This window comes from Notolepis coatsorum, assembly GCF_963971535.1.
Source record: "Notolepis coatsorum genome assembly, chromosome: 14".
Lineage (NCBI taxonomy): Eukaryota > Metazoa > Chordata > Actinopteri > Aulopiformes > Paralepididae > Notolepis > Notolepis coatsorum.
This window is the reverse complement of record NC_140178.1, coordinates 44668692-44681973: the sequence shown is the minus strand read 5'-3', so window position 1 is coordinate 44681973 and position 13282 is coordinate 44668692. Positions and strand designations below refer to the sequence as shown.

At 45.9% G+C, this 13282-nt stretch overlaps 1 protein-coding gene across 1 annotated transcript in view; it reads right to left on the bottom strand.

Moving 5' to 3' along the window:
* mei1 (meiotic double-stranded break formation protein 1) overlaps window positions 1–13282 on the bottom strand; it is a gene marked incomplete at both ends in the record, with an annotated part of 379667 nt that overhangs the window by 64997 nt on the left and 301388 nt on the right. Inside the window, one exon of the mRNA XM_084329092.1 lies at window positions 330–514. Coding sequence (XP_084185218.1) covers window positions 330–514 — 185 coding nt within the window. The remainder of the gene's footprint in view (window positions 1–329; window positions 515–13282) is intronic.

Sequence of the window (13282 nt, the reverse complement as noted above, 5' to 3'; positions counted from 1 at the left end):
TCACCAGTTTGATCCGCCGGACCGGCAGGAACGATCTGGGTGGGGAAGTGAATAAATAACTCTCTCCCGTCCCTCAATACCAACTGTTGAAGTGGAGGTGATATCAGTGGCCAACAGTGTCAGACAGTGGTTGTACTGGGCAGCTCCAAAGTGTGAATCGGAGAGTGTGAATGTGAAGCAGGGCATTGCTCAGCGAACCTACCCTGGTAAATAAAGGTAAAAGTTCATTTCAGAGCATAGCATTATACAGCATGGAACCAGAGGCCCCTCTACCTATTCTCGAAGAAACACTGAATATAGACACAAGATCCCCAGGGGGTACCTCTCACCTGCAGTAGGAGTCCGTAGAGAGCAGCTGCGAGGCAGTGGGTCCCTCGGGAACCAAGTGGATACAAAGCACTATCTGTGGCCCCCAGGGGCCTGGGACCCGCTAAGCCAGGGCCAACGCTCACACGCACCACGGCTGAATCCAGGTCTATATCTAGCAGAGCCTGAAGCAGCCTCAGGGTGCTGGCTAGAGAGAGTGGAATGAGGACAGAAATTAATGACTGGAGAGATATGGAAGAGAGGGGAGAGAAGTTAATGACACAGGAAAGAGATAAAAGAACAAAGGAAAAAGTTAAACTTTTCACAAATGCCTATGTAACCATATCCTTTTATTTTTTTTACATATTGCTTCAAAAGTCTGTTTATTTCACTTAAAGTGCACCGGCACATACGTCCTGTTTTGCACTTGCACACATGTCACGGCATTTTGCGAGCGTCTACCGGCTCTGGGCTGCATTTTTCGCCGATCATGTAATATACCGCTTGAAACTTGAATTTGCTGCCTTGCGAACGCCACCTCACTCGACCAATTCCGTGCCTCTGTTCTCGAGTAACATGACGATATGTCAGGCGAGCGTCTTTTTACAGGCCGTCAAATGACCACGTCGGACTGTATACGCTCGAGAACTGACCAATCACAGCTGATGGCGAAAATGATTGGTCAGCCTTGTAGCCAACAAGTGTCCGCTTCCAACGATACCCCATGTGGGGGGGGGGGGGGGGGGGGGGTGCGAATATAGGAAGTAGGTGAAAGTTGATGAGCGAAAATGAGTTGTGACTCAATCTTCAGAAAGCACAGAGGTCGATGGATTTTGGAACTTTTTCTTTTTTTACACGGTTTACTGAAACTCAAGCACTCATTTCTGAACGGACTTTTATAAAATTTGGACCTGTACTACATAAGACTTCATGCTATGGAACAGCTGTGTTTTCCAGCTCATACCTCTATGCTGGAATAATGGAATCTGGAATCTGGCAATCACTAAAGAGAAATGTGAGTACACAAGTTCAAGTTCAACTCAAGTTCAAACATCTGTTACTCTATTTCATTAGCACTAAAAGTGATTATCCTTTTTGCATTAGTAACCTCAGAATGTTATCTTTCGAAAGAGACTAGGCTCATGCATGTGCTATAAGTATAAAGTATAAAGCTAAGCTTTGCAAAAAAAGTATGCAGTCCTCAAGTTCAAGAAAAAAAAATTACCACTTTTCTGCCCACCTGAGGTTAAAGGTATTATAGATAACTTTCAGCCACTAGATGTCGCACTAGAGCACCAGCATGTAATTTATCCAATTAGGTGCATTCCACATGGGGAAATTAGTAGGGAAAAGTAGGGAGGGGATACATGCCTGCAACATTGTTCTCACTAAGTAGATGTGATCCACATGGAAAAAGCACTGCTCCGACTGCTCAGCTCCAGACGGCTTGAGTCGAAAATGTCTGAACATTTCATGAAGGCTCTGCTTGTGTCAAGGACGCTTCTTGTCAGCTGAAGCATCGCCCCGTAATCTACCTCATCTGGTGACGGTACAAAAAACAATGTTTATGTCTCCACAATGGTATGATTCTGGCCTGGTAGGTTAAGCCACCGTTCGACGCAGTTTCTATATCTATCCCACCGTGTCTGTGTCAAATCTTGTACACGTTCTTTCTGAACGGACGTGAGATGCATGCACTGTAACGAGTGTGGATGTAATTTCCTTGTTGACACCGGATCAACCAATAGCAGCTCTCGTTGTTGCGATGACCTCGCAACAAGGAGAGTTGCTATTGGTCGAGCGTCAGATACGTGACCGAACTCACACCAATTGCGTCAAATAAAACTCTGCAGTGACCAAATATCCGTTCGCGAGGAAAGATCTAGTCCCGACTTTAAAATTATGATTGCGCAAAATGTCCTATTTTGTCAAAGGAGAACTTTTTGTTCCTAAATCTACACCAATCGAACTTTCACCCAGAGTGAAAATTGTGTAATTCGCCGAGGTGGGAACGGGATGAAACGATACAGCCTTCACCATACGGCCTAGGTTAACCTTTCACTACCACACTACAGAAGGTTAACCTTTCACTACCATACTACAGAAGGTTAACCCTTTCACTACCACACTACAGAAGGTTAACCTTTCACTACCACACTACAGAAGGTTAACCTTTCACTACCACACTACAGAAGGTTAACCTTTCACTACCACACTACAGAAGGTTCTATTTCATTATGGCTTTCGCTCAGCATCATCTGCACTGTACTTCACTTCGTGCACTGAATAAAAAATTCCGCCATGTACCTTTACATCCCAACATTCGTCTGGCCACACCCCCATCCGCTTACCTTCATAAGCAGGTGTGTGGTCACCTACTCGCCTCCTTCTTCACTTTCACCACAAGGAAGTGCCTTCGGTAGATCCCACACTTGACGAGGTTGTTAGCTGAAGAAAGTTGAGACGTGTTTACATTGTTGCTTGTTTTTTTCTTCTCTCACATATTTCGATAGAAAAAAACTAAGTCATAATGTCTACTTCGGGGAGTCGCGCTCGCAACGCTACTCTTCACCAGCGGTTCTCCATTTCCGCCTCCGTCGTGCGTCTTGGAGTGGGGCTGAGACCTCTCTCGTGGTCGGCAGCCACGCCGGGTAGGCGTCCGATGGGTAGTTTGCCTCTCCAAGGAGCTGGTGCACCGGGGCCGTCGCCTGTGCGATGGCCTGGTTCCGGCTCTGGTTCCTCTGCTTCCGGGGAATCGTCCGCTGTTGGGCGGCCGGTTCCCTTGGTTGCGGGGGATTTGAGACGCAAACTTTTTGCGTCAGCTCGCTCCCGTCGCAAGATGGTGGCTTGCAGACGCGAACGGCACGGTTTTGGTGAGTTGCTGGAGCCAGGTGAGGATGCGTCGGTTTCTACATGCCCGATAGAGACAGAGGACTACATGATAGAGGCGGACGGGTTCTTATTTGAAGGCCCGGTGGAGACATGTCTCCCGCCCGTCCAGGTAACACTGGAGGGGGGTGAGATGTCTCCTTGGGGCGCCTCGTTCGAAGACGTTGGGGTAGAACCTCTGACTCGTCGGCGGGATGCCCTGCTATCAGCCACATCGGAGTGTGGCTCCTTGACCAGTAGTAGCCTGCTGTATGTGAGGGATGCGGGCTCGGAGGAGGAAAGTCTGCAGGGGGAACTGCATGCTTTGTTTCCCGAGCTCATGGCGGCGGCGGCAGTCGCAAACGGCGTGCCGCTGCCGCAGCCACTGCCTGTTCCTGTCCCTGATGATCTCATAGGTCATCTATGGCAACGTCGCCCGGTGAGAGGGGTGGACGTTGTCTACCCATTTTTTACCGTCCCTCCGGTGCTCCACGAGGTGGCAAATCCCGAGCCGCTCGTGGCAGGCGTCGCTAGGACCCAGTGACTTTTTCCCCCTGTGGTCCCCTCTGTTTCCCTTCCCGGCCGCACCATGATATGATTTTGTTCGAAAATAAAGAGTCCCCTCTAAAGGGGGACTGTATTTTTTGTTAACAAACTGTGTGTTTATTCACCAAACATATGATGGGGTTGCAACGTGTGAATCTTCACTAGTATGGGTTGATAGGAGGGTTACGTTCATGTTAGAGCTTAAGCAAGGCCTGCAGCCTACACTCGGTTGAAAAAGGGTTTTTTCTGCTCGGCCTGAATCTCCACATAAAGGTAGAGGCTAGTTGTGTGTTCTGTTGCTTACACAGTGATATTGAGCTACAACACTGTTGTGTTGGGTTTGCAGTAATGCTCGTATGAAAACGTACCACGGCTCAGCCGTTCTCTCTCTATCAGTGTTTTTTCTGTGTTACAACATGGATGCGGGTGTAGGATTCACACACACACGCGACTTGGTCTTGTTATAAACCCTGTTCACAGATTGTCTGTGGTTAGCGTGCATTGTATTAGCTTGCGCTATTCATTAGCATTGCTACTAAAGGTATCATATGGCTAGTTGTTGTTGTATGCAAGGGTTGGGCTTGTGAGGGGGTACCGGATAAACCCCTCCTTCCCTCTTCTGATTGGTCAGGAGGTTTATTCCTCTCTTGTTAGTTCAGTCAGGGCCAAGCTGTTAGGCGGCTTGGCAGGGAGGGGGGGGGGGGGTTCCCAGACTCTGCACCTATTACAGGTGTTGAGTCTTGGGTTTCCCCCCGTCATAGCACACGTCACTACGCACGTTGCTATTGGACGATGGCTTCCGTGAGTTAGACCCGTATGTAAGGTCTGTTATTGTCAAAGTGTCGGGATAGAGCGTAGGAATTAAGGTTCCACTACGCTCGATATATGTGTAACTTGAGTCGGTTGGTCACATGACTCAAGGTTACCATGGTTTTTTCAATCTATGGCTCACGTGGGAAGTCTCTCTGGGGAGTTCCGTCTATCCTCTGTGGTAGGGATGACGGGATATAAAAATGTAAACAGTTTTTATCCTCGGCTGCGTCAAGTGGGATTCATGTCAGTCGGTGTTTCTTTCTTTTTTAATAAAAGAGTGTGGAGTATATGAAGCACCACACCCTTCTTGTCGTTCTCCCAGGCGCCTTGAGGGATCAATGTGGGGTCTGGTTTGACCGTTCATTGATGTGTTTTGTGTCCCGACGCATGCATAGTGCTGGCTCGGGGTGTTTCTGATAAGAATCATGCGGATGGCTAGTACGCCTTGGTTGCTTGTTATTAAAACAGCGTTTTTATAAAGCAACTGGGATGGGGGTTTTTTCCTCTTCCGAGAGCCTGTTACTGGGTCTCGACGGATTCTCGTTCATATCTGGGGGATGTTAGCGGAATAGATCAGAACATAAGTAGAGGGGTCTCACGCCCTGGGGGTGGGCCACCGAGCACGGTTCAAACCGGACCATCTGGGTGGCGCCCTCTTTTCATGTTTTAGATCAACACGCATATCTGCCCCTTCTCCTGGAGTAGGCATGTCGGCGTGGTTAGGGCACGGGACTGGTTCTGGTCACGCTGGTCCAGGTCAGTTAACCCGTTGTCCGCCGGGGATGCAGATCTGCTGTTCTGGTACCCTGAGGGACTTGGGCTTTTTTCAGGGGGAAAAATGCCGGGTCGGCCCGGGTGTCACAGGGTTAGGTGTTATGGAGACCCATTGTTGGGTACTCTTCTGTACCTGGCACTATCATAAGGGGCTGGTTATCCTTTCTTTCGCTCCTCTCTCACGCATGGTGAAGAGGGGGCTGTTGGGGTGGTCTTCTGGACTCCCTCTGGTAATCCTGTGTGCTTCCCGGGCCGCCGGGCCCGGTCCGAAGTAAAGTTTCGTTGATACCGTAGGCCTGGGATAACCCTTTTTTGGAAACTGAAACACTTGTACTGCGGTATAGCTGGTGTATACCCGCAGGTGTGTTTTGGAGTTTTTTCTTGAGGGGTTATAGGAACAACCACCGTCTGTACCGAGAGGGTAGTTGATTCCCTGGTATGTTGGAGCAGAGTCAACTCCCGGGTTGCCCGGTTGAGTGTGCCCCTGCACATTCATGACGTCTGCCAATCATGTCAGCCTTCTCTGCCTCGACCCCTCTGGGTGGGTTTTTTTTAATGGAGGCTTTGTCCTGGTGATCAACAACCTTGATCAGCGGACTCCTTTGGCGCCTGTCTCGTCCGCAGTGCTCCAGGCTCAGGTTACAGCCTGCTGCCTGGTTTCCCCGGTGCGCTGCCTGCTTCCGTTGGTTAACCTTTTTTGAGTGCTTACGGCCATGCTGACTGCCTGTTCTGCAGGGTCAGTGTGCCAGGCGGTGTGCTATTGGGGGGAAAGGGCCCGCTCTTGGAGGGGCCTTATCCGAATACGCTGGCAATGTGGGGGGCGGTGTCACTAAGTGAACGCCTGGTGGGGTCTTGATGCCTGGCGTCATTGACCTCTCCGGGCCCCCTTTTTCCAGGGGATCCAGTCCCTTTAGTGGGTCTGGGTCTTCCTTCGCGCTCCGCTGCTACAGCCTTGCCACGGGGTTGGGTTTGCTCTTGACCCCGTGATTTTGGGGGCAGTAACGAGGTTGTTCCTTCTGTTCGTTCCCTGGTGGCATGCGGGTTGTGCGTGTGTGTAGTCGTGGGGTCAAGCCACGGTCTGCTCACCCTGTGCATTGAGTTGCTTGAGTTCCTCTTCGCACGGTCGGATCCGTCTCCCTCCCGTAAGCCTCCAATAGGGGGGGTATCCTCCATTAGGGAGGGTCGGGGGGCTCGGTCCTCCCCGGTCAGATGGTTGTGGGGGGACTCAGCGGGGTACATTTGTCGGGCTATGGCTCCCGCTCAGCCTCTCTTGTGCAGATGATGCTGAGCAAAAGCCATAATGAAATAGAACGTAAGGTTATGTATATAACCAAGTTCTATGAATTATGGCGACGCTCAGCATCAGACGCCGCTGCGGCCCTTGATCTCGCCTTGTGGTGAACGTTTGGGAAGGAGGCGAGTAGGTGACCACACACCTGCTTATGAAGGTAAGCGGATGGGGGTGTGGCCAGACGAATGTTGGGATGTAAAGGTACATGGTGGAATTTTTTATTCAGTGCACGTGCACGAAGTGAAGTACAGTGCAGATGATGCTGAGCGTCGCCATAATTCATAGAACTTGGTTATATACATAACCTTACGTTAACCTTTCACTACCACGCTACAGAAGGTTAACCATTTCACTACCACGCTACAGAAGGTTAACCATTTCACTACCACGCTACAGAAGGTTAACCATTTCACTACCGCACTACAGACAGTGAAGAGAAAACAGAAAGAGAATAGAATAATGAGAAGAGAGAACAGAATGAGAAGATAACAGAATACAGAGATAACGGAATGAGAGGATAATAGAATAGGAAGAGAGAAAAGAATGAGAAGAGAAAATAATGAGAAAAGAGAATACAACAAGATAACATAATTAGAAGAAAACAGAATTAGGAGAGAGAATGGAATGAGGAGAACAGAATGAGATAACAGAATAAGATAACAGAAATATAATAGAACAGAATGAGAAGAGAATGGAATGAGGAGAACAGAATAAGATAACAGAATGATAATATAACAGAATGAGAAGAACATAATAAGATAACAGAATGAGAAGAGAACAGAATGAGGAGAGAACAGAATGAGAAGAGAGAATGGAATGAGAACATAATGAGAAGAGAGAACAGAATAAGAAGAGAGAACAGAATAAGATAACAGAATGATAATAGAACAGAATAAGAAGAGAGAACAGAATAAGATAACAGAATGATAATAGAACAGAATAAGAAGAGAGAACAGAATAAGATAACAGAATGATAATAGAACAGAATAAGAAGAGAGAACAGAATAAGATAACAGAATGATAATAGAACAGAATGAGAAGAGAGAATGGAATAAGGACAACAGAATGAGAAGAGAGAACAGAATAAGATAACAGAATGAGAAGAGAGAGCAGCATGAGTTAAGAATTAGAAGAGAACAGAATGAGGAGAGAACAGAATGAGGAGAGAACAGAATGAGAAGAGAGAATGGAATGAGAACATAATGAGAAGAGAGAACAGAATAAGAAGAGAGAACAGAATAAGATAACAGAATGATAATAGAACAGAATAAGAAGAGAGAACAGAATAAGATAACAGAATGATAATAGAACAGAATAAGAAGAGAGAACAGAATAAGATAACAGAATGATAATAGAACAGAATAAGAAGAGAGAACAGAATAAGATAACAGAATGATAATAGAACAGAATGAGAAGAGAGAATGGAATAAGGACAACAGAATGAGAAGAGAGAACAGAATAAGATAACAGAATGAGAAGAGAGAGCAGCATGAGTTAAGAATTAGAAGAGAACAGAATGAGGAGAGAACAGAATGATAATAGAACAGAATGAGAAGAGAGAACAGAATGGGAAGATAAAAGAAAGAGAACAGAACAGACTATGTAGAGAGGGAGAAAAGGGAGTTGGAACAGGTAGAGAAGGACATAGAAGAGTAGAGATGGTCTGAGAGGTACCGAATAACATTTAGAGGCTGGTTTCTTAAAACTGTGGATCAGGACCCAAAATGGGTCGAAGGCCTTCTTCTAGTGGGTCTCCACATGGCAACAGTATTGTTTGTGTGATATGTTTCAATGAGCCTTAGACCCATATTGAGGGGGGGAAATCTCACTTGGGTCCCTGACTTGAAAGGTTTTAATTGCAAACATTTTATGATATGGAGAATAAATGGTAAATGGCTGCATTTATATAGCGCTATTATCCAAAGCCCTTTACATTTTGTTCCTCACATTTTACCCATTCACTCACACATTCACACACCCACGGCGGAGGCAACCATGCAAAGTGCCAACCTGCTTATCGGGAGCAATTAGGGGTTAAGTGTCTTGCTCAAGGACACTTCGACACGCTGCCCAGGAGTGGGAAGAGAGAGAGGGAAAACAGACAGAAAGAAGAGAGCGGTTGCAAAGCACTTAACCCTTTCACTACCACACTACAGAAGGTTAACCCTTTGTGATAGTAAAGGGTTAACCTTCTGTAGTGTGGTAGTGAAAGGGTTAACCTTCCGTATTGTCGCAGTGAAAGGGTTAAACCATTTGGTAGTGCGGCAGTGAAAGGGTTAATGGCATGTGGAAATATTAGAGCTCACTGAGAGGAGCGGAGGCTCAATTAGTGGGGGGAGAGAGAGAAGGAAAGAGGAAGAGAGAGAGAGAAGAATGGGGAGAGAAGTGAGATGAAGAGAGAAGACTGAGGCAGCTGAGTGGCGCAGTGGGCAAGGCGCTCGCCACTAACGCAGGAGATGCTGGTATCGAGCCCAGCTCTCGGCGTTGCTACCGGCTTGGCCAGTCATCACACTAACACAATTGGCAGTGTTAGAGGGTGGGAAAGCCGGTGGGTGGGGATTGGACGTTGTGGACAGCGACTCCTACCGGTCGGTTGGGTGACGCCGGTATGGCGGAAACAGGAAGTGTCGGGGGCAGCGTGAGCCTCCCACGCGTTACTCCTCGCCACTGAGAGTTCGAGCTGTTGCGGTGAAAAGATGCGACAGGCTGCCTCCTTGTGTACCGGAGGGGACACGTGATCATGCAAGGCTTAAAAAAAAGAGAGAAAGAGCAAAAGGATAAGAGAAAGAGAAATGAGACAGCGAGCGAGTGAGGGAGTGTGAGAGAGAGAAAGATAGTGAGAGAAAGAAAGAGAGAAGTGTGAGAAATATATGGAAGAAAGAGAGATGCAGAGAGAGAGAGAGAGAGAGAACCAGTAGAGTAGAGGACAACCCATACATCAGCCTGGTCCTGACAGGCCACTTACCCAGACAGATAGAGACACAGCAGCAGCAGCAGGGTGATCTCTCCCTGAGAGCCGCCACGGGACAGAGGTCACTTAATAAAATTAAAGTGCGTGAAACGCCGGTCGCCAGGGCACAGATGACTTAAGGGGTATGTCTCACGCACCACCCCCCCTCACTCAAAACCAATTTCGACTGAGCTGGACTATATTATACTGGCCCAGGGTTATGTTACACATTGTGAGGAGGACATCTAGAGACAGACTTACACATACAGGCCTAGTTGTTATAGATGCACAGGGATGCTTCACACATCAAATCCTAGCCAGATTTGACTGATCCACATTAACGGACAGTTTTCTCCTGGCACACGTTTATCTGTTGTATGCATGAATGAATGAATGAATGAATGAATGAATGAATGAATGAATGAATGAATGAATGAATGAATGAATGAATGAATGAATGAATGAATGAATGAATGAATGAAAACTTTTTTTAACAGATTGCAGAATAGGTACAATACAGTACGGCTCAATACACACAATTGTTAAGGGGATGCAGACCAGAGAAAGACGTTTGTCTTGTTTACATCAGGGTCCCTCATTTTCAATTCATAGTGACATTTATGACATACACAACATACATGACATTTATGGCATAGGGACATACATGACATACAGGTATTTAGTACTGTTACATTTGTGACATATACGATATGCAAATATACAGTACTGTTACCCATAGATCCTGACAGAGTATATACATATGATGGAGAGGGGACTGTACATTAGGAGGGGGTGGGTGGGTGGGAGAGAAATATACATACGGTGGGGAGAGAATATATACATACGGTGGGGAGGAGACTGTACATTAGGAGGGGGTGGGTGGGTGGGAGAGAAATATACATATGGTGGGGAGAGAATATATACATGCGGTGGGGAGGAGACTGTCTATTAGTAGGGGGTGGGGGGATTTGGACATTTACGGTGGCCAGTTTCGAATTGCAGCCTCCCGTAGGTGCTCTTTAAGAGCAGTTTTGAATGTGGGTAGGGATTCACATTCCTTTACAGCTTTGGGTAGGGCGTTCCACATTAATGTGGCATAATTGCGAAACGTGTTTAGTCCCTTGTTTGAGCCGAATCTGGGTTTAACATGATTTGTTGAGCTTCCTCTGGTGTTGTGGGCGTGGTATTCACTGACCTTTGGGAAGTATTTTGACATGTACATGGGTACCTTAGTCGTATAGTGTATCTTGTAGACCAGGCCCATTGCAAGTTGCTGTACTCTGTCGTCTACTCTAAGCCATCCTAGGGTGTCAAAGTGGGCAGGGGTGAGGTGGGTTCTAGGGGTAAGGTCAAGTAGAAGTCTGACCAGTTTGTTTTGTGATGTTTGTAATCTTGTTTTTAGCGCCTTTGAGGTGCTTTGGTACCATGAGGTGCAAGCATAGTCGTAGATCAGGGGTGTCCAACCTTTTTTGAACCAAGATCTACTTTTTTATTTACCACCTAGCCCGAGAGCTACCAGCCAAAATTGTATATTGTAAGCCGTCATTTGAGGCTTTATAAAAGCAGCATAATGAACACAAATCTGTCAGTGCCGAGTCTGACCTCATCTTAAATAACAAACAGCATTGCTTGTTATAGTTAACAAGAAGAGGAAGAGTTGATTTAGCAAAAAAAAATGTTTTTTTTTTTTTTTTTTATATAATCGAATTTTATTAATCAAGATCTACTTGAAATCAGCCCGCAATCTACCTGTCGATCGCGATCGACTGGTTGGGCCCCACTGTCGTAGATGGTTAAATGGGTGGACACAAGAGCTATTGTTCACACCTGACTGCCAAGGTATTAAAATACTGTAGGTTTGAGCTCTCCTCCCCCTTTGGAATAAAATACAAGCAGCTGATTCTGCATCTGTTTGTAACATAAACATTCCACTGCTCATCTTACCTGGACAGTATTTTTTACAATGTATCTCAAGAACTAAACACACTCAAACAAGCGTGTCAGGGAATTATGTGTTTTATTTGGGCCAGGGTAGCCGCAAGCGCTTCCATCGCACCGTGCCATGATGAGGAGCTAGTGGGGCATTTCTGTATATTCACTCGTTTCCAGTTTTAAGAATGACGTACTTCATTCAGGAGTTCACAGCTGCGATTATCTGCAATTTAAGAGCACCTCTCCATGCTACATGGAATCTAGGGAAGGCTATCGTAGGCTGATCTCCCCTTCCCCCTCTGGAATGTTTTGCATTTAAATGCAAATAGGCTGAATTTGCGTCATGTTTGTGACATTGTGAAGAAATGAAAGACCTAATTATATGATACAAGACAATGTCAAATGACAATAGGCTATATTAAATTAGGAGCAAGTCTTTATGGTTAATGGGGGACCCTGATGTAAACAAGATGAACGACTTTTTCTGGTCTGCATCCACTTAACCATTGTGTGTATTGAGCCGTACTGTATTGTACCCATTCTACAATCTGTTAATAAAGTTTTCAATCAATCAATCAATCAATACCTACGGTAGTTAAAATAATATGCAACATGAGAAAACGCTAAAACTACCAACCCGGGGTAATATGGTTCACTGAATCCATTGATCTTTGAGAAACTGCCCAATTAAGTTGCCATAATGGGCCATTAATGCTTCAAATATTCGCATGACAATGTAAATGTCTCGGAGCACAATCCACATTCGCGCTGCGTATTCGATGGGCTCTGGGCTCTTATAATCACAGGATAGTGGATAGGACAAAAGCAGAATCAGAATTCATATATTCATATATTTAAAATGTTAAAGGTCCCGTGTCTTATAAATGGCCTTTTCCAGTGTTTAGCATTGTTTTATAGCAATGGGGGTTAGTATCAATGGGTCTGTTTCTCTAATTACCATTTTGGCGGATTGCTCTAATTCAGTTGAGACAATCTCCTCCCCCAGTGAATTAGGTCATTCTGATTTGACTCTCAATGTAACGTACTGATCTGCAGTAATGCCCCCTCTATGGTTGTAGTGCAACCATTCGCTCAACAGCAGAGCGAGTGGAAATACCCGACACTTCCTCAAGCGGGGTTTGACAGAGAGAGGTAGAGAACGAGCGAGCGAGAGAGAGGGAGAGAGGGAGAGAGAGAGGGACAGGTGCTTCTGTCAGGGAAACAAACACACACGCATTTACACACACACAACCTGGACCGGCGCACAGGGAAGCACACGCGCATTTACACACACACAACCTGGACCGGCGCGCAGGGCTGGTGTGGGTCTTCTCCAGGGGCGTCATTTTGGTATGGCAAGGTATGGCACTCGCCATACCTTGGCAAATAATTTTTTTTTTTTTTTTTATTACAATTTTTTTAATGTTGATTTAGAATTCTAATGTCAACATTATGAACGAAGCTTCGAACTATTCGGTACAGCCCTAGCATGTTTTGATATTGTCAATTATCTCACTTTTACTAGGTGACTTTTACTACTAACTCAAATATGCCACAAAAAAAAGGAAAATGGACATACAGAAGTTTTTTAATCAAAGGGCAGCAGAGACAAGTGATACAGGGACACAGGTAAGGTCTTACAATGGCTTAGTGATTATAACAGTGCAGTTCAGCATTCAGTAACCCATACTTTTTGTGAACGTGTTTTTGATACTACATTCTGTTGAACACACACCTCAAAACCGTACCTAAGGAAAATTGGCTCAATTGCAAGAAAAATAATAAACAGTTATGATATTACA